Genomic DNA, 24631 nt, shown 5'->3' with positions numbered 1-24631 from the left:
TGAGAATGTACACAAGGAGGGCTGTCAACCCCATAAAAAGTAAGACCTGAATTCAAAGTAATCTTCAGATAAATATTCAATTTAAAACAGATAAAACAGTACGGAGTTCAAAAAATAATAATACAGTTAAAACAACAATGATAGAAAATAGGAAAAGATTAGAAAACAGAACACGGAATAATCTGAAAATGAAACAGCAGATATCTTATTTAAAACATATTCATTATATAAGAACAAGTAACAAAAGTACATTACTTCCAAATCAGAACATAACTTTTTTATTCTAAAAGTAATGGTCAGGGGCACCAGGGTGGCTCAATTAAGTGTCCGACTCTTCATTTCAGCTCAGGTCATGATCTCAGGGTTGTGAAATCAAGCCCCGCAATGGGCTCCGCACTGGGCGTGGAGCCTGGTTAAGATTCTCTCTATGGGGCGCCTGGGTGGCACAGTGGTTAAGCGTCTGCCTTCGGCTCAGGGCGTGATCCCGGTGTTATGGGATCGAGCCCCACATCAGGCTCCTCTGCTATGAGCCTGCTTCTTCCTCTCCCACTCCCCCTGCTTGTGTTCCCTCTCTCGCTGACTGTCTCTATCTCTGTCGAATAAATAAATAAATAAAATCTTTAAAAAAAAAAAAAAAAAGATTCTCTTTCGGGGCGCCTGGGTGGCACAGCGGTTAAGCGTCTGCCTTCGGCTCAGGGCGTGATCCTGGCATTGTGGGATCGAGCCCCACATCAGGCTCCTCTGCTATGAGCCTGCTTCTTCCTCTCCCACTCCCCCTGCTTGTGTTCCCTCCCTCGCTGGCTGTCTCCATCTCTGTCGAATAAATAAATTTTAAAAAAATTAAAAAAAAAAAAAGATTCTCTCTCTTTCCCTCTGCCTCTCCCCTCCACACACGCATCCTATCTCTCTCAAAAAAAAAAAAAGAATAGTCAAACACTTAACATTGAAAATTCTCAATAATAAATATTTGTTTGATAACTGTATATTTTAAAAGATCACACACAAAATGAAAAGGACTCAGAAAATCAGCAACAAAAAGTCTAATGGTCCAATGAATCAAGATTAAGTATTGGACTATTTTTAAAACTAGAAAATTGAGACATGTTATAATTGTCAAAAAGTATATAAGCATTTAAAAATATGGAAAAAATTACACAAAGCAGTATGTGAAAGGAGATGAAAAATAGGGCTAAAACTTATTAAGCTACTCTTATAAGCTTAGCTTACAGGCTAGTCTTTTTATGAGGTAGGCACTTGATTTACAGTATTTGTGTGGGTGTGTGAGTGCACACATGCACACACACACACACACACACACACACACACACATATATATATATATATATAACAATACATAACAATATAACAATAACCTAGGAAGGAATCACTATTATCATTATTCAGATGTAGAAATTGAACCTAAAATTGTCCAGTCTTCCATGGCTTCTCATAACACAGCTGGGGTATAAACAAGCCCACCTGCATCTTAGATCAACTAAGAAAATAAGCACTTTCTCCCATCTCTAGAAGATATAATTCTTAAATTGTATCAGAAAAAAACTTAGTTTATATAAAGAAGAAAAACAGAAAGTTACTTCTTGATATGTGTCAAATCCAGATAGATATGACATAAAAACAGTAAGAATAAACCACAATGTTTCCAATGTTTTAAGCATTCACCTGCTTTCCAGACCAGACTAAGTAAGGACAGTCCCAAATAATCTAAGTAACCCGATTAGATTTATGCCTTTATAATTCTAGGTGATCTACAGCAGCTACCTGTAGGACTTATGTTTCAAACACTAGTTTTAGCATGAATCAATGAAACTGTACAAGAATTGTACAAAAAAAGTTAGTTGACCTTAAAAAATGTTCAAATAAGATTCGGGACAAATTACTGTCATTTTACACTTGGAGTTTTAGGGGTAGAGTAAGGGACAGGAGAAAGCAAGTACTGTTTTATTCCACACCTGGTGGTTCACTTTAATGCTTTTCTTCCCACCAACACACTTGTTAGAAAGTTATTGAGAAAATTCCAAAAACCAAAATTCTCAAACATTCTAATTATCAATAAAGCTGAGAGACAAGACAGCAGAAATGGCTAAGGAAAATACAAAATGGGACATAAGACATACCTGATATACACCATCAAGTTGAGGTTTTCCATAAAGGCTGGAGAGACTCTCTGCTCGCATGAGATATTCTGCTGTTCTTCTCTTCACAGCTTCTCGCCGGGTAGGGCTTGACTCTCCTAAAAGGAGAAAACAAAGCCAGGACATGTGAAAAATAAACAAACTTTCTTTTATCCAATCTGAAGATTACCTTCCTTTTACCCAGTTCACCACTTGTTCACATTTCTAACTAAAAAGAAGAGATATTCAAAATTGGAACAGACATCAAATTTATTAGTATTAGAAGGTCTAAATATTACCACCATAAATTTGATTTATCCAAATTCGGAATTTTTCCTATTTAAATATAGAGAGAGCACCTGAAACCTTTTATAGGAGGCATTGATATATAAGAAATATAGTATAAAAAGCTCCACAGACAGAAGACTAGCCTAGTCCGGGCAGTATGCAATTGTCCAATTCAACAAATTGGGACTAAATGCAGTAGATGTGGAGTAAAAGCCATGACATGGATTTGACATGCTCTAAAAGTACCACCAAACTGGAGAATAAAATTATTTAGGGAACTCTGAATTCACTCTGATTTTTGTAAGCTTCATGGTTTTTTCATTAACAACAAATTGTCACCCACCTTATGACTGAAAATAAGAATGTAATTGAAATGTATGTTAACCAACTGGAATTAAAATAAAAACGTTTTAAATAGAGAAAAAGAAGAATGTAATTGAAATCCCTGTAATATACAATTATATGAAGATGAACAAATCATTGATCCTGTCTGGCTCTGTTTCTCTAAACAAAAGGTATCCAAAGAACTCAAGACCTTGAAAAAGAGGTGGTCCGGCCCATGAAACAAGTACTGGGCTCTCTCCTCTCTAGAGTGGAAAGATCCTAAGCTTCTACCCATTTTATGTATTTGACTGTGATACAACATTTCATTTGAAGAAAGGATTCCATGACTGAAAGTTAAAAAGTTTGAAAACCACTGTATTTTTTTATCTCTAAGGCTCCTTTCATAAATAATATTCCATACATTCATGACTCGTTTTTCTCAAAGCACTTCATACACAGTACTTTTTTTATAATTCACCCTATGCATCTTCTGAATGAAATTAACCAAAATGCAAGTATCAAACAATGGAAAGTGCCCTTGATTACATTCTGGAAACCATGGTTATCTAAATTCTGGCTCTGCCTCTCACTAGTCATGTGACCAATGATAAATCACCTCAACTCTCTGACCCTCCTCCTCATTCTCTAAATATATACTTCAAATGACTACAGAGATTAAAGGAGACTATACATAAAAGACACCACAACAAAGACAGCTGTATACAGGAAGCACTAAATTGTAAAGGTTTTCAATCTTGGGCTTCTCTCTAAACCAAATCCTACAAAATAACATTGCTGTGTTGCTGAAGTGAACTGAACTGAATTATAATAAAGCAGGCATTTCCCCCCGCCCCAAAAGACTACTAGTAGAAAAACCTTATTTCTGCCTTAGAATCACATCTTCTATTTCTTCTGGGGAATGGCCCTTTCTTCTCCCCTTCGTAGTCCTCCACCTCTCCCCTACCACTTCACCCCTTAACAAGGCACAGTGTGAATGAAAACTGCATTCGTGTTTCTGATCTCTGACCCTCTGCCCCTTACTAGTCAGTCAAGGGTGAGCCCTCTGTCACAAGCTGGGCACAAGCTGGGCCAATGACAGAAGCCCACCCTCTTGGCCACAGTTGGAGAAGGGAGGAACTGGCCCAACACAAACTGGGCCAATCATTCCCTCTCTGCTATTGATGCTGGAAATAAGAGGACTGGAACTGCCAGCAGCCTTAGTTTCTGCCAAGGTGCAAAGAACCAATCAGAAAGAAGGAATTTAACAGAGAGAAGTAGTTATGAGAGACCAAAAAAAAAAAAAAAAAGGAATCCTGGTGTGACTGCGGTCCCAGATTTCAGCGGAAGCTACATTCCTGCCATTCTTTGCCTACTGTAGCTTAAAGGTGGATTTTCTCACATGCAAACTGAAGAATCGCAACTGAATAGAGCCCTCAAAGGAAAAGAGCAACCAAATTGGGATTGCAATTTTGCTTAAAAAAAAAAAAAAAACAACCAAAAACCATCCTTTCACAGCTTTTACATTACTATTTCATCTCTTCTCTCCTTTATGAGTAACTCAAAAATGTAACTAGTCTTGGGGGCGGGGAGAATCTCTATTGCTTCTTAACCATGAACAGTCTACATTTATTACCTCTCCAACTCCCCAAACTTCAATTAAAATTAAAATATCAATGATTCCTGCCTCTGCCCTTAAAATTCACTGAGTTTCTAAACCCAAGCTTTTATTTTTATACAATGTATCTGTGAAAGTTACCTAAGTAATTGAAACATGTTGTGAAGGTAAAGTGTGCCACATAAATAAGACTATTTCTACACATTACTTGTCCTTTAGTTTTGAGTTTACTGTTCATGGATTCTGCTACTTCCATTATCAGGAGCACCGGTCACTGCAGGTTCTACCTCAATCCCCCATTTAAAATTTCTGATTCAGCATAGGCTAAACTGTAATAGAAACTATGGCAATTTAGTTTTTTAACTCAGTGTGATCACAAGCTTTAACACAACTTCAAAATCTGCTTTATTCACAAAAATTAATTTGTCTCAATTTGAAATTTAAAACTGCTAAGACTATGGAGCACCTTAATTCAAGCTAGAGTTAAAACCACAGTTTGTAATCAAATCATTGTTTTTTAAACTTTTGGTATCTCTGCTGCTTTCTAGGCAGTCTCCATAGTAACAGAGAAACAAGTACCGGAAGCCAGCAGTTGAAATGGACTCCTGCTGCTGACAGTGGTTCTGCTTCCATGGAAACAACAATGAAGTGATGGAATACTGGAAGGCTTTTTAAACGTAACCTTAAATATACATACTATGACTCCTTCCCTACCAGCCCCTTAATAAAAGTAGGTCACAACCACTGCTGATCAACAGTAGCAGCCAAGGATGAAAATCACCTCTTGCAGATTTCTACTGCTGGAAACTTACTGAGGTTTGTGAAGTACTAGGAAGAAAAGATTAATCTATGGATTTCCAGAATAATTTTAACTGATCAAATTATTGGTAAATATGACTTTAACAGATATTAACTGATTAAAAATTTTCCATCAACTCCACTTCTTCTTAATCTTCATGTTAAGACACACACAGAGCCCATAATGGTTATTTTTCAAGGAAAACTAGGTTATCTGGAATTCAACTTTTAATCCCATATTGGGTGATGTAGCCATTATTTCTTCAGTATTATATCCAGGTAGACATTTAATAAATGCTTTTAAAAATGGGTACATATTTTACATTCCATCTAAAGATAAACCAGTACCTTCATTAAGTTTCTCTACATTTCTGTTAATAATTTGGATACAGTAAGAATATCCACTGGGCTCCAGCATTCAAAAGAAAAAACCTATTCCCATTATTTACTAAGATTTATGTCAAAAAGTTCCACTGTATGTACCAGAAAAAAAATGTCTTATGTATATTGCGTCAACCTTATCAATTTCTAATCAGGAGAGAGGATGGATATAGGGTGATTAAAGAATATGATCTGTGAAAGAATAGGGTGTAGCTGTCGAGAAATGAGGAGAAAGTCAAAGTTGTCCCTGAAATTCTTAGAAACACTGCACTGCCCATCCTGCATGTCTCAGAGCACCAACTCTGACTTAAGTTTCCAAGTTTTATAGAAGGCACAATCTGTAGATAACGGAATCATGAAATTCTAATTTATTCACCTCTTGGCACTCCATTATATTAAATCCTGTTTATAAGAGATACATTACCTTCCTTATTCAACTAAGGAACTTAAGGCTCAGGGATGTGGAATGTCTTTCTCAGCTGAAAAGTTAATCTAAGTACTAAACTGAAACCAGGTCTTATGATACCATGCTTAAGGTGATTGAATTTGAAGTGCATTACACTGTTACTGAGTAGAACAAGAAAAAAAGAGAGCATGGGACAATTATGAGTGAGTATGGAACAAAGAGGAAGAGAAAATAATCGTTAAGAGTTGAGACGGGAGGCTATCAGACAAGATAGCAGAGTACAACTGGAGAGAAAGAGACTGAAGACGACAGAGAAGGACACAGGAAAATTAGAGCTACAAAGAAGTATAAATTTCACACTGTGTGAAAGAGAATGGGCCTTCCTGAGGAAAAGTGGTCTTTCAAAACATCCTTGTTAATCAAGGCTTTCTTTGGAAAACACGGGCCTTTTCTCATTTACCCATAAAAAAACCCAAAAAGGCATTTTTATTCACAGAACTAGTGAAAATCAGTTCCACAAACTAGAAAAAGTAGTTCTTCCAATTCTGTTATTCTACCCATAGCCACCAAAAAGAATATAGCTAATGCCTTATCATTGGCTCAACTAAAGAAAAGCAATGCTGATGGAAAAACTAACAATGTTAGATTACTTGAAAGACAGTATGTCTACATCGGTATTTTATGCAAAATTTTAAGGGATTTTTAAGAGTATTTTGACTATACCTGATTTTTGCTATATGCACGGAATTTAATCCCCACATAAGACTCTACTTAGGCACATCTTATATTCTTATCTCTATTTCTCTACTCCAACAAACACTCTCCAATAGCCCCTCTTCCACTGTATTCTTGGTCAAACATGCCAGGTTTTTGGTTTTGTTTTTTTTTTTTTAAGGTTTTATTATTTGACAGAGAGAGAGACAGCCAGCGAGAGGGAACACAGGCAGGGGGAGTGGGAGAGGAAGAAGCAGGCTCCCAGTGGAGGAGCCTGATGTGGGGCTCGATCCCAGAACGCCAGGATCATGCCCTGAGCCAAAGGCAGACACTTAACAACTGAGCCACCCAGGCGCCCCTGACATGCCCAGTTTTAAACTCAGATTTACCACATTAGAAAGAACATTCAAATCAATGTGGGTTTGAGGGAATGAGTTTTTGTTTATTGGTGCTTCCTTTTTTTTTTTTTTAATAACAACTTTAGTAACATAAAAAAATATGTCTGCTTGAGGTGGCCTTGGTGGTTACAGTTGCTTTTTTTTTTTTAGTGCTGATTTACTATAGTTAATGGGTTTTTTTTGTTCTTTTCAGGTATAATTTCTGACTAATGCTAAGTGTTCTGACAACAAAAGGCAACCTTGAGAAAAACAGTAATTTATGGTTTTACTTATCTACCACAACTGGGGCCATCAGCCTCTCCACATAGAACAAACTCTGGTCATCAGGTAATCTGCTTCCCATTTGCATTTAACCAAACCCATATTAATGTCTTTTCAAAAGCAAGTGTTATGTGAGCCCCAGAAGTTCAAAAAGTCACCAAAGAATAGTAAAAGCAAAAGTCATAATAATATTCATGCCCAGGTATTGCCTCAATTATGACTGCCTTCAATGCTGTTTAGTTCAATGCCTATCAGTTAATACTGAATGAAAACTAACACATCATTAAATCAGATGCCTACAATCTTCTCTTAGATTTAATAATTTTTTTCCTGCTCCCTAACCCATTTTTTTGTTTTGCAATTTTAAAGGGGAGTACCCAAAACATCAATTATTCAATCCTTTCATTAAGAACATTGCTTGGCCAGTCTCTTTGTGACACTAAACTCTTGTCCAGATAGACAGATACATACATTGATACATAATCAATCCCCTAAGTGTCCCTTATACTATAATCAATGGCTTCTAAAAGATCAAGATAGAAAGTTTAAAAAGAACTATAGATATATCGAAGGAAAAAGGAATGAAGAATTAAAACCTAGGAGCTAAAACTCTGCCTTCTGAGATGGAATAAAGATAAGAGAAAATATGGAAAAGAAACTCCACATAAACTAAGAATTGTTTTATCTGCTATACTAGTAAATATGAGAAGTCCCCCAACCCCCACAAAGGCTTTTGCTCATTTCTTTTACGCTAGAAGAGACATCTTTAGATGTAGCAAATCCATGGAAGGCTCTAAAGTCCAACAACTGGTTTCTTGATGTCATGATATTGGATCACATATTTTCCTTTGAGATGATGTAAAGTGATAATTACTGACTATATGCAGTTAATTCTTCTGAATCTTAAAGGTTTTACAGACTCCTTTAATGCATCCCCACCTTAAAATTAAACTGACTTAGTGTATACCAGAATTAGAACAGACTCCATTCCATCTCCAGATTTATTTAACATGAAGATACGTATCTCCACATTTAAACAATTCAAAGAATGCGTCAAGCAATACACCCACAGTATATCACATTTGAAGCCCATGTCGGGATAACAAAGAAAATCCTCCCCAGGAAGTAAGTAAGCCACCAAAGTGAAAAAGTTCTCCACAACCACATATTCTGCTGCTCCTATCATCTTCAGAAAGAAAGATGCCTAATAGTTACTGAGCATCTATTATGTTCCAGACACAGTTATCTCTCAATGTTTACAGTCATTTCAGTGTTGTCACAGAAACATCACATATAGAAGACCCTCCATAAATTTTAATAAATGAATGGAAAAGCGAATGATTTTGCACCAATACTACATGGTCTGATAACAATACTATCATGCCTAGAGATGCTCCAATTAACTCTTCCTATAACTTAGTGCCTTTCTTGAACTTAGTTAAGATAAATGCATTTTAGAAAATGTCTATATAATTATTGTCTTTATCTTCTGTGTAGGTGAAATCGTAAGAGAGGAATATGGAGGAACACAGCATAGAAGTGGTATGGTTGAACTAAAAGGACAATCTACATTTTTTATTTAGTTTTATGAAAAACTGTCATGACAGCATCAATGAGGGAAACACAAGCATAGATATGCTACTTAATTGTAAACCACTGTGTAAAACAGAATGAAGTCTATGAACTTTTTCTTGTTTGACAATTACAATTTTGGAAAATCTGTTTCTTAACAGTTTGTAAGAGTACAATATGCCTGTACAATGATCTGGTTATTTTTCAGATGAAACACACTTTGAGATCACTAATGGCAACACATTAAGCTTATGAGAAAAAGCAGGTTTACGTTCTTAATACTTCCTAAAAGAGAATAAACTCAACTTCTGTGTAATTTACACAAGGCTCAATGTTTAATTATTAAGATTGACTTAAGCTATAAGTTATATAAAACTACGTAATAATGATTGACTCCACAAAGTGCCTAATACCTCCTAGTACTGAAGCAGCAGTAGGTTCCATTTAGGGTTTTTTAGTTTGGTTTGGTTCACTTGAAAATACTCATAGATATCTATATTTCTTCTGAGCAGAATTAAGGCTTTTTCCAGTAATCACAGGAATTAAATCAACCCTCTCATTTTAATGTTTTTAAGCTGTGTTGCTAAAGATATAAAAATGTGGGGACACTGATGACCGAGACCACTAGTAAAAAACCCTTCGAGAATCCTCATCTCTCTCTCTGCTTTTGCAATCGAGCAGCTGTGCCTCACACAGATTCACATGAATGAAAATATTTAGACGAGAAACCACCCACTTAGTTTATTTTCCATACGACTTTCCTGTAATTATTTTGTAAACTGTTCACACAACAATACATAAAAACATCTGCAAAAACAGGTAATTAATGTGTCAAGCCAAACTAATGCATTTTTTATGGTGTCCATGCTTCGTCAACTGTAATTATAACTCTTTTTTAAGCAAATGATGATGTGTTTGTTGCAATGTGCAAGTGGTTATTTTAGATGCTCTGTTTACTGTTCATATAATCTGAATATAAAACTCCACAGCTACTTTACCTTACATCAATGTTTTACCTAGCTTTTTTTTTTTTTTTTGTAGAAGCAGGAATGTGGTTCTCTTTTCCAAGCTATAATTTCCAGTAAACATTTTTGTCATTAAAACGTGAAACTCTCAACATAAAACCTGACACCAAAATAACCAACAATTCAAGAAACATCTGACAGAAAACGATTCACCCAGACTTTCTTCCTGCAGTTGTAAACCTATGGGAAATACAGCATGTTAAGCCCATCAGCTGCAGGAAACCAAGCGCCCTGAACATCAGAAGTTTAGAAGGCTCCTTATAGGTTTTTAATGTATAATATCTATTCCATCTAGACCCACCAGACACATATATCTTTGACATGAGACGAACAAATGAAGAACCAAAACCTCAAAATATATTGTTTCATACTCATACACTTTGATTCTAACTACATAAAAGGTAATCATCATTATTATTACTATTACTATTATGCATGAACTAATATCGCATACCAATAATCATCCTCAGATGGATATTCCTGAAGGCCCAAGACTTCTGGTCTCCAAAGCTAATAAAATCTAAAATGAAGAAAGCAGCACAACCCTTTAATATTTTTGTAAGGTTCTTCCTCTTTTTAAAAAAGGCAATTTTTATTAGAACATCTATGATGATTACCTGTAATACAGAGAAACCCTGATAATAAAGAATTCTCAGGAAACAGTTTTTCTGTTTATTTTCACAAACAGTTTTAGAAATAGTGCAGAATTAACCCTTCTGGGTCCAAACTTATGTAACTCCTCATTTTGATACAAATATTTCTAAGTGAGCTATTCCGTTCTTCCCTTGAATATTAGCTATTGAGGTATGCTAAAAGTACCTGTCTATCCCCATCTTGCTCCCAATAAGAACACGAGCAAAGTATTACAGCAAATCAAATAACAGTTTCCCAGCTCCCAAGCTTTAATTTTAGGTTAAACGCTTGTTTTGCAGAATTTTGGGTTGGGTCTGATCAAAACAGAACAGAGCTCCCATTCCAAGGATGCTAGAATAGGAAAGACATGACTAAGACTGGGTAAGGGAATAGGACAGAAGCTTATTTATTAAAGCTAGAAACCAAACTCAAGGTCAGACAATCAAGAAGTCTCAACACTGAGTTCCACTACTTCTATTGATACTACAAATATAATAATTGTAATAATAAATACATTAATGCAGGTTGCCTGGGTGGCTCAGTCAGTGGAGCATCCGACTCTTGGTTTCGGCTAGGGTCATGATCTTGCAGTCATGGGATCAAGCTCCACACTGGGTTCTGCCCCTGGCAGTCTGCTTCAGAGTCTCTCTCCCTCTTCCTCTCCCTTTGCTCCTCACCCCACACACATGCTTTCTCTTTCTAAAATAAATAAGCAAAATCTTTTTTAAAAATACAATTAATGCCATTTCAAACAGCTGAATTCAACACGCTGTCAAACCTTTGGGACACATATACTAATGTCTGTGCAGAGTACTGATATACCAGACAGAAGATATTTTAAACCTATTTGGTATTTTCAAGAGCTACTTTCATGCATCCTCTCTGTTTACTATACATACTTTGGGATTCAACTTATTTATCACCTCCTGCAAAAACTTTCCCTATAAGCCTTCTCCTTCTCTCTGGTCAAGTGCCCATTTATATGTATTTATAGAATCATTCTCATTCAAAATATTTATAGAGAATTTCCTATGTAACAGGCACTGTGCTAGAAAATACAATAAATAAAATACCTTGCCTTCAAGGATATTACAAGTAAATAAAGAGATATTCATTAAGTAACTGCACAAATTATTATTTCATTGTAAATATGATAAATACTTGAAGCAAAACAGTGCGCAATGACAGCAAAGTTCAGGAAGTCTATTCTGGTGTGAACAGAGGTGAGAAAATGTTCCCTTGAGGAAATGTCACTGAAACTGAGACCTCATGAACGAGAAGGAACTATCAACTGAAAAATTACAGTAAAGCACTCAAAAAGACCCCAGCTTATGTGAAAGTTCGAACACGGGAAGGGCCGTGGTGCCTTCTAAGAGGTAAAAAAGGGCTACTGTGGCTAAAAAGAATAAGTGAATAGGACTGGTTCAATATGAGCCTGGAGAGAAAAGCAGAAGCCAAATCATTCATAGCCTAATAGACCATAATATCTTTGGATTTTATCCTCAAAGCAATGAGTTTAGTGCAAGAAAGTGACATGATGAGAGTCTATTTTCAAAAGGTCAGTTAGGCTATCGGTAGAGACAGAATGGTTTAGAATCAAGAAAGAAAGACAATCATCAAATATTTTTTAACAAAAACATAAAAACTAACAAAATTATATAGAAATTCTGGAATTAAAAATTACTCAACAGCATAATGAGCTGACAGAAAAAAAGAATCAGCAAATTTTAAGACACATGAGTAAATATTACCCACTCTGAATAAAATTAAACAATAAAAAAGGGAGGGGGGACCAGACTAAGACAGCTGTTGATACCATCAAGCACACCAACATATACATAAATGCAGTTCATGAAACAGAAAAGGGGGGAAAAGGGCAGAAAAAGGCAAAAAACTTCCCAAATTGATGCACATTTATCTACATATCCAAGAAGATCACCAAATACCAAGACTACAACACCAAGAAGGATAAACTCAAAAAGATCCACATCTAAACACATAATAACCAAACTTTCAAAAGCCAAAACAGAAAATCTTAAAAGAAGCAAAAGATAAACTCAGATTTTCTCCAAACTGATTTAAAGGATAAGTCCATTTAAATAATAATTATAAGACTACAGTGTAGAGCTTATATAAAAATGTAACATATATGATAATACTAGCAAAAAGATGTAAGAAGGGAAGAGAGCTATACTGAAGTGAAGTTACCTATATATTACTAGAATTCTGGTAATTTTACTCTGAAGTACAATATTTTAAGTTAAAGCACTTATTACCTTAATCTTCAGAAAAACCACTACAGAAAATAAAAAACTCAAAATGATACAGTCTACAAAAAAAAGAGAGAGAACAAATGGTACACTAGAAAAAAATATGTACTTACCACACAAGAAGGCAGTAAAAAACAAAAAAGGATAGGAGACATATAGAAAATAGCAAAATGGCAAGCATAAATCCAACCACATTATTAAATACAATAAATGTATATGGATTAAACACACCAATCAAAAAGCAGAGATTATAAAGCTAGATTTTTTTTTTAAAGATCCAACTGTAGCCTGTCTATAGGAAACACACTTTGATTCAAAGAAACTAACAGATTGAAAGTAAATAGCTTTACTAATACCCAATAAAATAGATTTTAAGAAAAACAGATGTCACTAGGGACAAAAACAGAAACTTCATAATGTCAAAAGTTAAATTAATCAGAAAGATAAACTGTTATAAACATGCATGCATCTAATAACAGTCCTAAAACAGAAGCAAAAACGGACAAAAATAAAAGGAGAATTTCAAGCTGAGTGAAAATGTAAGCAACACAATTAAAATTTCTGAGATGTAGCAAAAGCACTACTTAGAAGGACTTATAGCTTTAAAGACCTATGTTGAAAAGATCTCAAATCAATAACCTAAGCTTCCACCCCTTAAGATGAAACAAATCTAAACAACGAAGAGGAAACTACACAAAAAGAATGCAGAGGAAGAAGGAGAAACCGATTAAATAGAAAATTTAGAAAGAGAAAAACAAATGAAATCAAAAGTTGGTTTTTTGAAAAGATGAAATTGATATTTATCTAGACCAACTAAAAAAAAAAAAAACCCAAAGACACCACAATCAAAAATAATGAACATATCCATCACTCTCAATTAACAATTCTTTTTTTTTAAGATTTTATTTATTTGAGAGAGAGAGCACGGGGGGCGGGGGGGGGGGTCAGAGGGAGAAGCAGACTCCCCGCTGAGCAGGGAGCCCAATGCAGGACTCGATCCCTGAACCCTGGGATCATGACCTGAACCAAAGGCAGATGCTTAACTGACTGAGCCACCCAGGCACCTCCCGCTTTTTATTTTAAGTAGGCTCTATACCCAATGTGGGGCTTGAACTCACAACCCCAAGATCAAGAGTCACATGCTCTACCAACTCAGCCAGCCAGGGACCCTACAATTAACAATTCTTTATTTTGCCTTCATTTTTGAAATATATTTTCACTGGGTACAGAATTCACTTGACAGAATTTTTCTCTACATACATTAAAGGTGTTAATCAACAGTCTTCTTGTTTGCATTGTTTCTGACAAGAAATCTGACATCATTCTCATCTTTGTTCTTCTATCTGTGTCTGCCTGCTTTTAAGATTTTCTCTTTAACACTGGTTTTGAGAAATTTGATTAGAATGTGCCTGGGTATAGGCTTTCATGTTTCTTATGCCTGGCATTGTTGAGTTCCTTGGTCCTATAGAATATCTGCATCAAATTTGGAAAGCATTTTTCAGGCATTATTCACTCAAATAATATTCAGTCTCCTTCTTGCCCTCCCCTCTTCAGGGGCTCCAATTACATGAAGAAAACTGTTCTATAGCCTACTGATGTTATATTAATTTTTTTGCTTGATTTTTTCATCTTTATTTCATTTTGGATAGTATCTATTGCTATGTCCTCCACTTGATTAATCCTTTCTTCTAAAATATCTAATCTGCCATTATTTTTCATTTCCCATACTGTAGCTCTCATCTCCAGAAGTTCAATTGGGTCTTTTGTAAATCTTCCCTTGCTCTACTTAACTTTACATAATGAATACATTTCTACTAAGTTTTAAAGTCGTCATCCTTTCATTTTAACATCTGTGTCAATTCTGGGTGGGTTCTGAATGACAGATTTTTTCCCTCACTATGGGTCATATTTTTCCTGTTTCTTTGAATAAATGGTAATTTTTTATTAGATGCCAGCCATTGTGATTTTCCCTTATTAGGTGGTAGATATCTTCTTATTCCTACAAATATTAAGCTTTGTTCTAGAATACACTTATGATTCTTAGAAGCAGCTTGATCCTTTTGGGTCTTGTTTCTGAGATTTGTTAGGGTGGGTCTGGAGCAAACTATTATTCCACAATCATGGTGTAAGACTCTTGAATATTCCACCTAATGCCACATGAAAGAGATTTTCAAGACCACCCGTTAGGAAGAGACACATTCCCAGCCCTGTGTGAGCACCCAGAATGTCTCCCCTAATCCTTTCAGTGGATCTTTCTCTCACCTTGAATAGTTTCTCCACAGCTAGGCACTAATCACTACTCCATTAAGTATTCCAGGGGACACTGCAAATCTCTGAACAGCCATCTCCTTTCTAGATAAAACACCAGACATTAGGCAACGATCCTGCAAGCTCCAACTGTGAACTCTGCTTTGGTCTTGCTGGATTCAGCCCCATCTCCTCAATCTGCAGGTTTTGCCACAATTCATCTGCCTTCCTTCTTCCTAAGCCACACCTGGAAACTCAAGACAGTAAGTTGGGCAATCTTAAGACTCACCTTATCTGTTTCATGTCTCTCAAAAACCACTGTCCTTCACTGTCTAATGTCCAGTGCCTTGAAAACCACTGTTATATTACTTTGTCTGGTTTTTTAGTTTCTTCAGGAAGGAGAGTAAATACAGTCCCTATAGCCCATCTTGGCCAACAGTAGAAATCCTAGTGTTTTTGTTTGTTTTGTTTTGTTTTAATCCCCTTCACCTATTTCACTCATCCCCCTATCCACCCTCCTCTCTGTAACCATCTGTTTGGTCACTATATTAAGAGTCTGTTTTTTGGTTTGTCTCTTTTTTTTCCTTTGTTCATTTGTTTTATTTCTTAAATTCCACATATGAGTAAGTGGAAGTCTAGTTTTAATGTGGCTACTGGAAATTTTTTAATTACATATGTGTGTCACGTTTTATTTCTATAATACAGTGTTATTTTACACAGTCACTGAAATTATATAATGTTGAAATCCCCAAGAAAGTAGCGTAAGGAGGCTAAGAAGGCTGACAACCAAATCCCAATAAACTTCTACATTTAAAGGTCAAGTGGGGAAGAAGGAGCTGGCAAAGTAGACTTAAAAAGGTTAACCTAAGAATTAAAAACTAAGAAAAGCATGGTGTCATTGGAATAACAGGCAATTTAGGAAAGCAGAGGTTGTATGAAACAGTTAACTAAAGATTGTATATATGTAAGTTAACGAGAGAACATAAAGAATAAGAAACGTTACTGAGAGTCCAGTTAAGATTAGTAACAATGAATTCAGTTTAGTTACCAATCTGTCCAGAATGTGTGGTTTCTTCCAACAGCACTCAGCTGCCCAGCTGTCTGCCTCTGTAAGCCAGAAATCATGGAAACATGGATACTCCAAAAACAAATGGATAAATTAATCCAGGGCTGGAGTTCTGCCAGGTAAATGTGATAAAAGATCAGAAGGGAGATTAAGGTATCTGCCAAGACTTTTTGAAATGATGGATCATGAAAACTAAGATAAATAGAGAAATGGAAGATAGCTGAGAGATGCTAAAGAGAAAAATGGAGGAAAGTACAAAATAATGGAACTTTTTAAATTGTTTATTTACCACTCTTTCCCCCCTCAATATCTTTTAAGTGCTCATTAATTTTAGTGAGCATAATAGTCATCCATTAAAGTTTTGTTGAATGGAACAAAGTTGACCTGACTTTCTAGATCACACAATGCAAATCTACTGGATCACTTCATGTAAAAGGATTATTACCATGTACTGATGTCACATCTATGCTTCTTATTATTTATTCCTTCTAATCTTGCTTCTTGTTGCTTGGGCAAAGATGGGCCTTTCATTAATAGTATAAGTCAGGGCATTGTCCCCTATCCCTGCAAATAACAAACCAATCAACTACAACAAAAAATTCAATTTGGAGTTCTTTTTTCTAATCTCTGCTTTTATTTGTCCTGAGTACTCAACATCTTTGTTCTTTATTGCCCTACAGTGTACTTTTCTTCTGTAGGGGAATGGGTTATCACTGATCTGGACTCAATCAAGGTAACTATTTACAACACAATTTGATTGTATTTGTGAGCTTTTAACTCACAGCCAGTAAAATAGATATGTTTTCATTAATCAGAAAAATTTAATAACATCTCATACAGATCAAAAATCCATTTAATCATAAGTAGTTATGACTGTTCAGTAATACAGAATGACTATACTGTAATGATTGGTTAACTACCCAAAAAAAGACAGAGACTACTATAATATGGTGTCCTACAAACAAAAGATAGTCATGTAATAGAAAGTATCATGAAGTCCTCAATTAATTTTTTGAATGTAGCAAGCAATCCCATTTCAAGGCGCTATTTAAAATGATTAAATAGGCAGAGTAGCTTGGCCATAAAGAAAGCCTCAACAAATTTCAAAAAAATGAAATCATTCAAAATTCTTTGAACACCATGGAATTAAGCTATAAATCAATAACAGGAAGATAACTAGAAAAATCCCAACTGCTGGGAAATTAAGTAGTATGTTTATGACGCTTAGAAATATATTACTCAGAAGTAATTCACAGGTACAGTAGACAGACTAATGGACCCCTAAAAATGGCTATGTCCTAACCCAGGAACCTGTAAATAAATTACTTAACTTGGCTAAAGTGACTTTACGAATGTGATTAAGGTTAAGAATCTTGAGATGGGGCAATTATCTTGGATTATCAGAGTAGGCCCAACCAAATCACATCAGTCCTTAAAATCAGGTAGCCTTTCCTTGCTGAGAATCAGGGTGAGACCTAACTAGGAAAGAATGGTCAAAGGGATATAACACTGCTGACTCGGAAGATGAAGTAGGCATGCAGGCAGCCTCTAAAAGCTGGAAAAGACAAGGAAACAGATTCTCCCCTAAAGTCTCTGGAAAGGAATACAGTCCTGCCCATACCTTGATTTTTAGCCCAGTGAAATTCAGGTCCGATTTCTAACCTACGAAACCATAAAATAATAAATTTGTGTTGTAAATTTATGGTAATTTGTTACAGCAGCACAGAAAACTAATGGGACCAAAAAAAATATTTTGAACTGCTAACAATGAAGATATGACATATCTAAACCTATGGAATGTAGCTAAAGCAGTACTCAGTGGGAAATTTATAACCTTAAACATATAGAAAAAAAGGCCAAAACTCAAAGATGAAAGCTCCTAATTCAAAAAGTAAACATCAGACCTAAAGTTAAGTAGGAGGAAAATAAATAGAAATCCATAAAATAGAAAAGTAACATACAATAGTATAAATAAATATTCTAACATTAATAAAACTAGTAAATCCTTAATATGACTAATTAAGAAAATATAGTAAGTTACCAACATCAGGAAAAATCCAACAGAAATCAAAGAGATAGAAAGATACTATAAATAATTCTACAATCAATAAATACGAGGGTTTGTGCCAAAAGGAAAGGCAACAAAAGCAAAAATAAACAAGTGGGACACCAAACTAAAAAGCTTCTGCACAGCAAAGGAAACCATCAACAAAATGAACCTACCAAATGGGAGAAAATATTTGCGAACTGTATATCCATATAAGGGATTAATAACCAAAATACTTAAGGTACTCATCCAACTCATTAAAGACAAAAAAAAAGATTTAAAAATGCACAGAATCTAAATAGACATTTTTCCAAAGACATTCTGATGGCCAATAGATACATGAAAAGATGCTCCATATCACTAATCACCAGAAAAATGCAAATCAAAACCACAATTAGGAAATCACCTCACACCTCTTAGAGTGGCTGTTATCAAAAAGACAAGAGATAACAGGAGTTCGCAAGATGTGGAGAACAGGAAACCCTTGCACATTGTTGGTGGGAATATAAATTGGTGCAGCTACTATGGAAAACAGTATGGAGGCTCTTCAAAAAATTAGAAATAGAACTACTCTAATTCCCAGCAAGTCCACTTCCAGGTATTTATCCAAAGAAAACAAAAACACTTAAAAAGATATCTGCAAACCCATGTTCACTGTAGCATTATTTACAATAGCAAAAAAAATAGAAACAACCAAAGTGTCCATCAATGGACGAAAGAATAAAGAAAGTGTGGCACACACACAAACACATACATACACACACGCAGGAATATTACTCAGCCATAAAAAAGAAGGGACTCCTGCCATTTGCAACAATATGGATGAACCTTGAAGGCATTATGCTAAGTGAAATAAGGTATACAGAGAAAGATAAATACTGTGTGATCTCACTTATATTTAGAATCTATTAAAAAAAAAAAAAAAAGCTCACAGCCACAGAGAAGACTCATGATTGCCAGAGGGAAGGCGGTGGCAGGTAGGCAAAATGAGTTAAGGGAGTCAAAAAGTATAAACTACTTCCAGTTATAAACGAAATAAATCCAAGGGGTATAATATACAACATGGTGTCTGCAGTTAATAATACTGTCCTGTGTATTTGAAAGTTATGTAGAGAATATATCTTAAAAGTTCTGATCACAAAGAAAAAAATTTGTAATTGTGTGGTGATGGATGTTAGCAAGACTTACTGTGATCATTTTGCAATATATAAATATATCAAATCATTACATTATACACCTAAAACTAAAATAATGTTATACACCAATTATATCTCAATAAGAATAATGAAATAAAGTAAAGGAGCAGAGAAAAAAATTAATTTGACCATTTGTATGAAATAAATTCTTTGAAAAATACAACTTACCAATAAGTTGATAAAAGAAGAAATACATACAATTTTAACAGTTGGATATCTATTAAAGAAATTAAACCCAGTATTAAAGCCCTTTCTCTAAAAGTGTTCTCAAATTTGTTAAGTATGATACTGGCATTGTGGATATGGAAAAGAATGACCTTATTTTCTAGAAATGTCTATTACATAAGGGTCAAAGCCTTGTTGTTTATAATTTACTTTTAATTCCATAGACATGTTTGTAACATATGTGTCTGTGAATATAGATAGATAAATAAGACAATAACTATGAAAAATAAAAACATGCACATAAATCTTAGCAACCAAGCCCAGTGATATATAAAAAAGATACACTGCAACCCAGCAGGTTTATTTCAGGAATGCAAAGGTTACTTAACATTCAAAAAAACAGTAAGTGTGGAATCTCAAGTCTGGAGGATAATCATAGCCACCCAATTGCAAATCTCCCCACATAATCTCTCAAAACCAAAAAACAAAACTAATGAAAAAACTGGGGGAGTAAATAAAACCACATATGACCCACACCTTGAGCATTACTAAGAAAAGAATACCATGACCTTCAGATTATCTGTAAATAGAGAAATAAACCAAATTACAACAGAGCTCCAAGGGCCCCACTATTGCAGGTCCATGAATGTAGAAACCAGAGAAGAAAGAGCTTAACAACAGAGCCCTGAAAAAAGTATACAGGGGTACACAGGACTTAAAGAACAGAAGAAAAACAAAAGAAAACATAAACACCCCCAGAAAGAGAAAGTCCAATTAAATACCAAAATACAAAACATAAACTGGGACTTGGTAGTTTGAAAACACAGGGTATAAATATAAAGAAAGACTTGAGTGTGAATGGAACCAAAAGTGAGAGCCTTGGTAAAGAAAGCTTTTCTTCTGGAGAAGAAATAGACCCTATATAGAAACGGGCATGATGTAACAGCAAAGGGAAGCTGGGAATAATGGAAATGAGAGGAGAAAGGTAAGGAGCCTATAAAAACAAAAGAGAAACACCAACCATTCCGCCATCCTCATCCATAAAAGAAAGCGCACAGGAGAGGGGTGAATGGACAGAAGAGGACATAAACTGGAACCATACCCACACAAAAAGTAAAACTAGAAAAAGGCAGCTCTCATGCAATCAGTGCTATTAGAGATCAAGACAGCAAACACCTCTGGAGAGGTAGTAATTGGAAAAGAACAGAAGGAAGCTTCAAAAGTGCTAGTCGAGTTCTATTTGTTAATCCGGATACCAGTAACGTAAGTGTGTTCCATGTGTGAAAAGATATCAATCTATATACTTACAATATGTACTTTTCTGTATATTCAATTCAATTCAAAGTAAAAAAAAAAAAATAGATGTGCTTGTTCCCTACAGAATCTAAGAAACATATATGAAAAAACATATAAACAACCATGGCAGGGGGAGAAAGCTTATGAGGGATAAGTGTGGGGTTAGGAAGGGTAAGGGGAGGATGACATTTTAATTTTGTTTTGTTTCTGCCTAATAACCCTTTCCCATTTTGGTCCACTCCCCTCACATTCTATCGCTATGTTGTTCAGTTCATGTGGTTCATTAGGTATAGTTCTGCCCACCTTTGAAGGGATGAGTAAATACCCTATACCTAATTAGGTTATTCCTCGCTAAGAAAAACAAGATGAAGGCATGTGACCCATGCTTTTACAGGAGCTAGGGGGAAAACACCCTCTTCCTCTAGAACTCAGAGGAAAAAGCCTCTGTAAACCTATAGCTGCTGGGGGTTATCTTTCACACCACCTGGAAATAAATGTAAATCAGAGAAAGGGGACTGAAAGTACAGGCCACGTATAAAGATAAGCAAACAGGCATAGAAACCACGTTGACACTTCTAACACCTGAATCTAGCCATATGTAACTACTCATTTATGTGGGCTAAAACACTTTCTATGTGAGCTTCTTGAGTTGGTTTTGTTAGCCTGTAACTGAAAGAATCCAGTATAACACAAAACTTGAAAGGACTGATCTGAGTAGAGGATAATTTAAAAAGCAACTCTCTCTTCATTTGTGAACATCACAGCTAGAGAATCGAAAGTCTTCTCTTAGTCCATTCTGGCTGCAAGAACAGAATACCATGGAACTTAGAAATTTATCTCTCACAGTTCCAGGGGCTCAAAGGCCAAGAGCAAGACTCCAACAGATCTGCTATCTGGTGCTGGCTTCCTCACGGATGGCTGTTCTCACTGTGCCCTCACATGGTGAAAGGAACAAAGGAGCTCTCTGAGGTCTCTAATGGGCCCTAATCCCATTCATGAGGGCAGAACCCTCAAAGCCTAATCATCTCCCAAAGGCCTCTCCTCCAAACACCATCACACTAGGGATTAGGTTTCCATATGAATTTTGGGAAGACACATTCAGTCTATAGTATCTTCTCCCTGAACCTATGAAATAGTTTCTTCTGAGAGCACTGCATTTAGTACCTCCTTTTTCCTGTTACAGACACTTCCTAGATACTGAAAGAAAGAAAGAAAGAAAGAAAGAAAGAAAGAAAGAAAGAAAGAAAGAAAGAAAGAAAGAAAGAAAGAGAAAGAGAGGAAAAGAAAAGAAAAGAAAAGAAAAGAAAAGAAAAGAAAAGAAAAGAAAGAAAGAAAGAAAGAAAGAAAGAAAGAAAGAAAGAAAAAGAAAAAGAAAGAAAGAAAGAAACAGGGTAATGATGGGGACAGGAAAACAGAATAGGTGACATATAATTACTCTCAAATGTCTATTTTTAAAATCTGAGTTTTACTGTTTTAAAATGCTTTCTTCTAGCCCGTTTCAAAACAGTTAAGATCTAAAAATTCCTCAACTAAAGCAATTTATTGAATTACAATTTACTGAATTATAGTGACGAGCACAGGTTTTATTTTAAAACAGAAAAGGCAGGGCACCTGGGTCGCTCAGTTGGTTAAGCGTCTGCCTTCAGCTCAGGTCATGATCCCAGGGTCCTGGGATCGAGCCCTGCATCAGACTCCCTGCTCAGTGGGGTGTCTGCTTCTCCCACTCACTCTCCCTCTGTGCTCGCTCTCTCTCTCTCTCTCTCTCTCAAATAAACAAATAAAATCTTTAAAACAGAAATGGCAGTGGAAAACTTTCATTAAAAAAATTCTGAATTTGTTTAGTACTGCTCTTTGAAAAGTAAAATGGCAATTTACTGATTAAGATGGAGAAGCGGGTTCACACTTCAATGAGCAGCCTATCTTTTCCAACTATATTACAGTGATGAACCTAATATTCAAGAGATAACTAAAAGCACAATTAGGTTTAAATATAAGACAAATATCTCTGTGGCATGTGGGATTTATTCCAGGAATGCAAAGGTGGTTTAATGTAAAGAAAACCAATGTAATATATCATATTAATAGAATAAAGGGGGAAAAAAACACATGATCATCTCAACTGAAGCAGAAAAAGCATTTAACAGAATCTAACACTCTTTCATAATAAAACCATCCAGAATACTAGGAGTAGAAGGGAACTTCTTCAACATGATACAGGGCATCTATGAAAAACTAATAACTAACATTGTATCATACTCAACGGAGGGGCACTTGGGTGGCTCAGATGGTTGGTTAACCATCAGACTCTTGGTTTAAGCTCAGGTCATGATCTCAGGATCATGAGATGGAGCTCTGCACTCGGTGGGGAGTTTGCTTGAGATTCTCTCTCCCTCTACGTATCCTACTGCCCTTCCCCCCACTCACACTCTTTCTCTCTCAAATAAATTCTTTAAAAAAATATATCATACTCAATGACAAAAGATGGCAAGCTTTCCCCCAAACTCCAGAACGAGCCAAGATGCCTCATCTCCTTTGCAGAGATGAGTAAGTAACCTCTACCAAATTAGGTTATTCCTTAGCTAGAAAAACATGGTGAAGGCATGTGACCAATTCTTTTACTGAAGCTACTGAACATTTCACTGGAAGTCCAAACCACAGTATTAGGCAAGAAGAAGAGATAAAAAGGCATCCAACTTGAAAAGGAACAAGACTACGTCTATTTACAGAGAACATAATCTTATAGAAATCTCAAAGAATCCACCAAAAAACTACTACAGCTAATAAACGAATTCAGCAAGTTGCCACATACAAGATAAAAACACAAAAATTAGTGTGTTTACATACTAGGAATGAACAATCCAAAAAGAAAATTAATGAAACAATTCTAATTACAATAATGTTCAAAAGAATAAATACCTAGGAACAGATTTAACCAAGGAGGTGAAAGGCATACACTGAAAATTACAAAACACCGCTGAAAGAAATTAAAGATCTAAATAGATGGAAAGACATCCTGTGTTCATGGATTAGATGACATTTTTAAGATGGCAATACTCCCCAAATTTATTTACAGATCTAATGCAATCCCTACCAAAATTCCAACAGCCTTTTGGGCAGAAACAGAAAAACTGATTTTCTAAAAGGAAAAAGAAAAACAATAAAAAAATAAATAAAACATCAACTATAACATTTTTTTAAAAGGTGATTTTTTCAGCTCTCCCTGGGCACAGACGTACTTTGCAGCGACATGGCTACGCGCCAAGAAGGTTGGAATCTTGGGTAAATACGGGACCTGTTATGGTGACTCCTTCAGGATAATGGCGAAGAAGACTGAAATAAGCCAGCATGCCAACCAAGTGCACTTGCTCTTTCTGTGACAAAACCAAGATGAAACGACGAGCTGTGGGGCTCTGGCATTGTGGCTCTTGTGTGAAAACTGTCACCAGTGGTGCCTGGACCTACAGCACCACTTCTGCCATCACAGCAAAGTCTGCCATCAGAAGACTGAAGGAGTTGAAAGACCAGCAGAAGCTCCACCATTTGAAACACTGCTAGCCTACAACAAATGGGTTAACTTATGTAACAAAACTACTTTGGCTTGTTGTTAAATTTATTAGCTAGATCCTTCGATTTTTGTTGCATTAATTTTACTTTCTCAAAAGACAGAAATTAAAAGTCCTTCTAATTTTCATTGAAAAAAATAAATAAAAGGTGATTTTTAATTTATATAGAGTTGGAAGGGGACCCAAAAAAATCAAAATAATATTGAAAAAGAACAAACTTCTCAAAGAAGATCA

The 24631-nt window shown here is 35.7% G+C and overlaps 1 protein-coding gene and 1 pseudogene across 10 annotated transcripts in view; one reads left to right on the top strand and one right to left on the bottom strand.

Moving 5' to 3' along the window:
* RPS6KC1 (ribosomal protein S6 kinase C1) overlaps nt 1-24631 on the bottom strand; it is a 236120-nt gene that overhangs the window by 143177 nt on the left and 68312 nt on the right. For all 10 annotated transcript variants that reach the window (XR_006777787.2, XR_006777786.2, XR_006777785.2 and 7 more), the window contains one exon: nt 2136-2251. Coding sequence is in view for 5 of the 10 variants with exons in the window: in XM_045787882.2 (XP_045643838.1) it covers nt 2136-2251 (116 nt within the window). In the remaining 5 variants the exon portion in view is untranslated. The remainder of the gene's footprint in view (nt 1-2135; nt 2252-24631) is intronic.
* On the top strand, nt 23306-24389 carry LOC123785641 (large ribosomal subunit protein eL43 pseudogene; annotated as a pseudogene).

The sequence above is a fragment of the Ursus americanus genome, chromosome 2 (assembly GCF_024610735.1).
Source record: "Ursus americanus isolate L20-20 chromosome 2, mUrsAme1.1.p, whole genome shotgun sequence".
Taxonomy (NCBI): Eukaryota; Metazoa; Chordata; class Mammalia; order Carnivora; family Ursidae; genus Ursus; species Ursus americanus.
The sequence above is the reverse complement of the archived record's forward strand: the minus strand, read 5'-3'. Positions and strand labels throughout refer to the sequence as shown.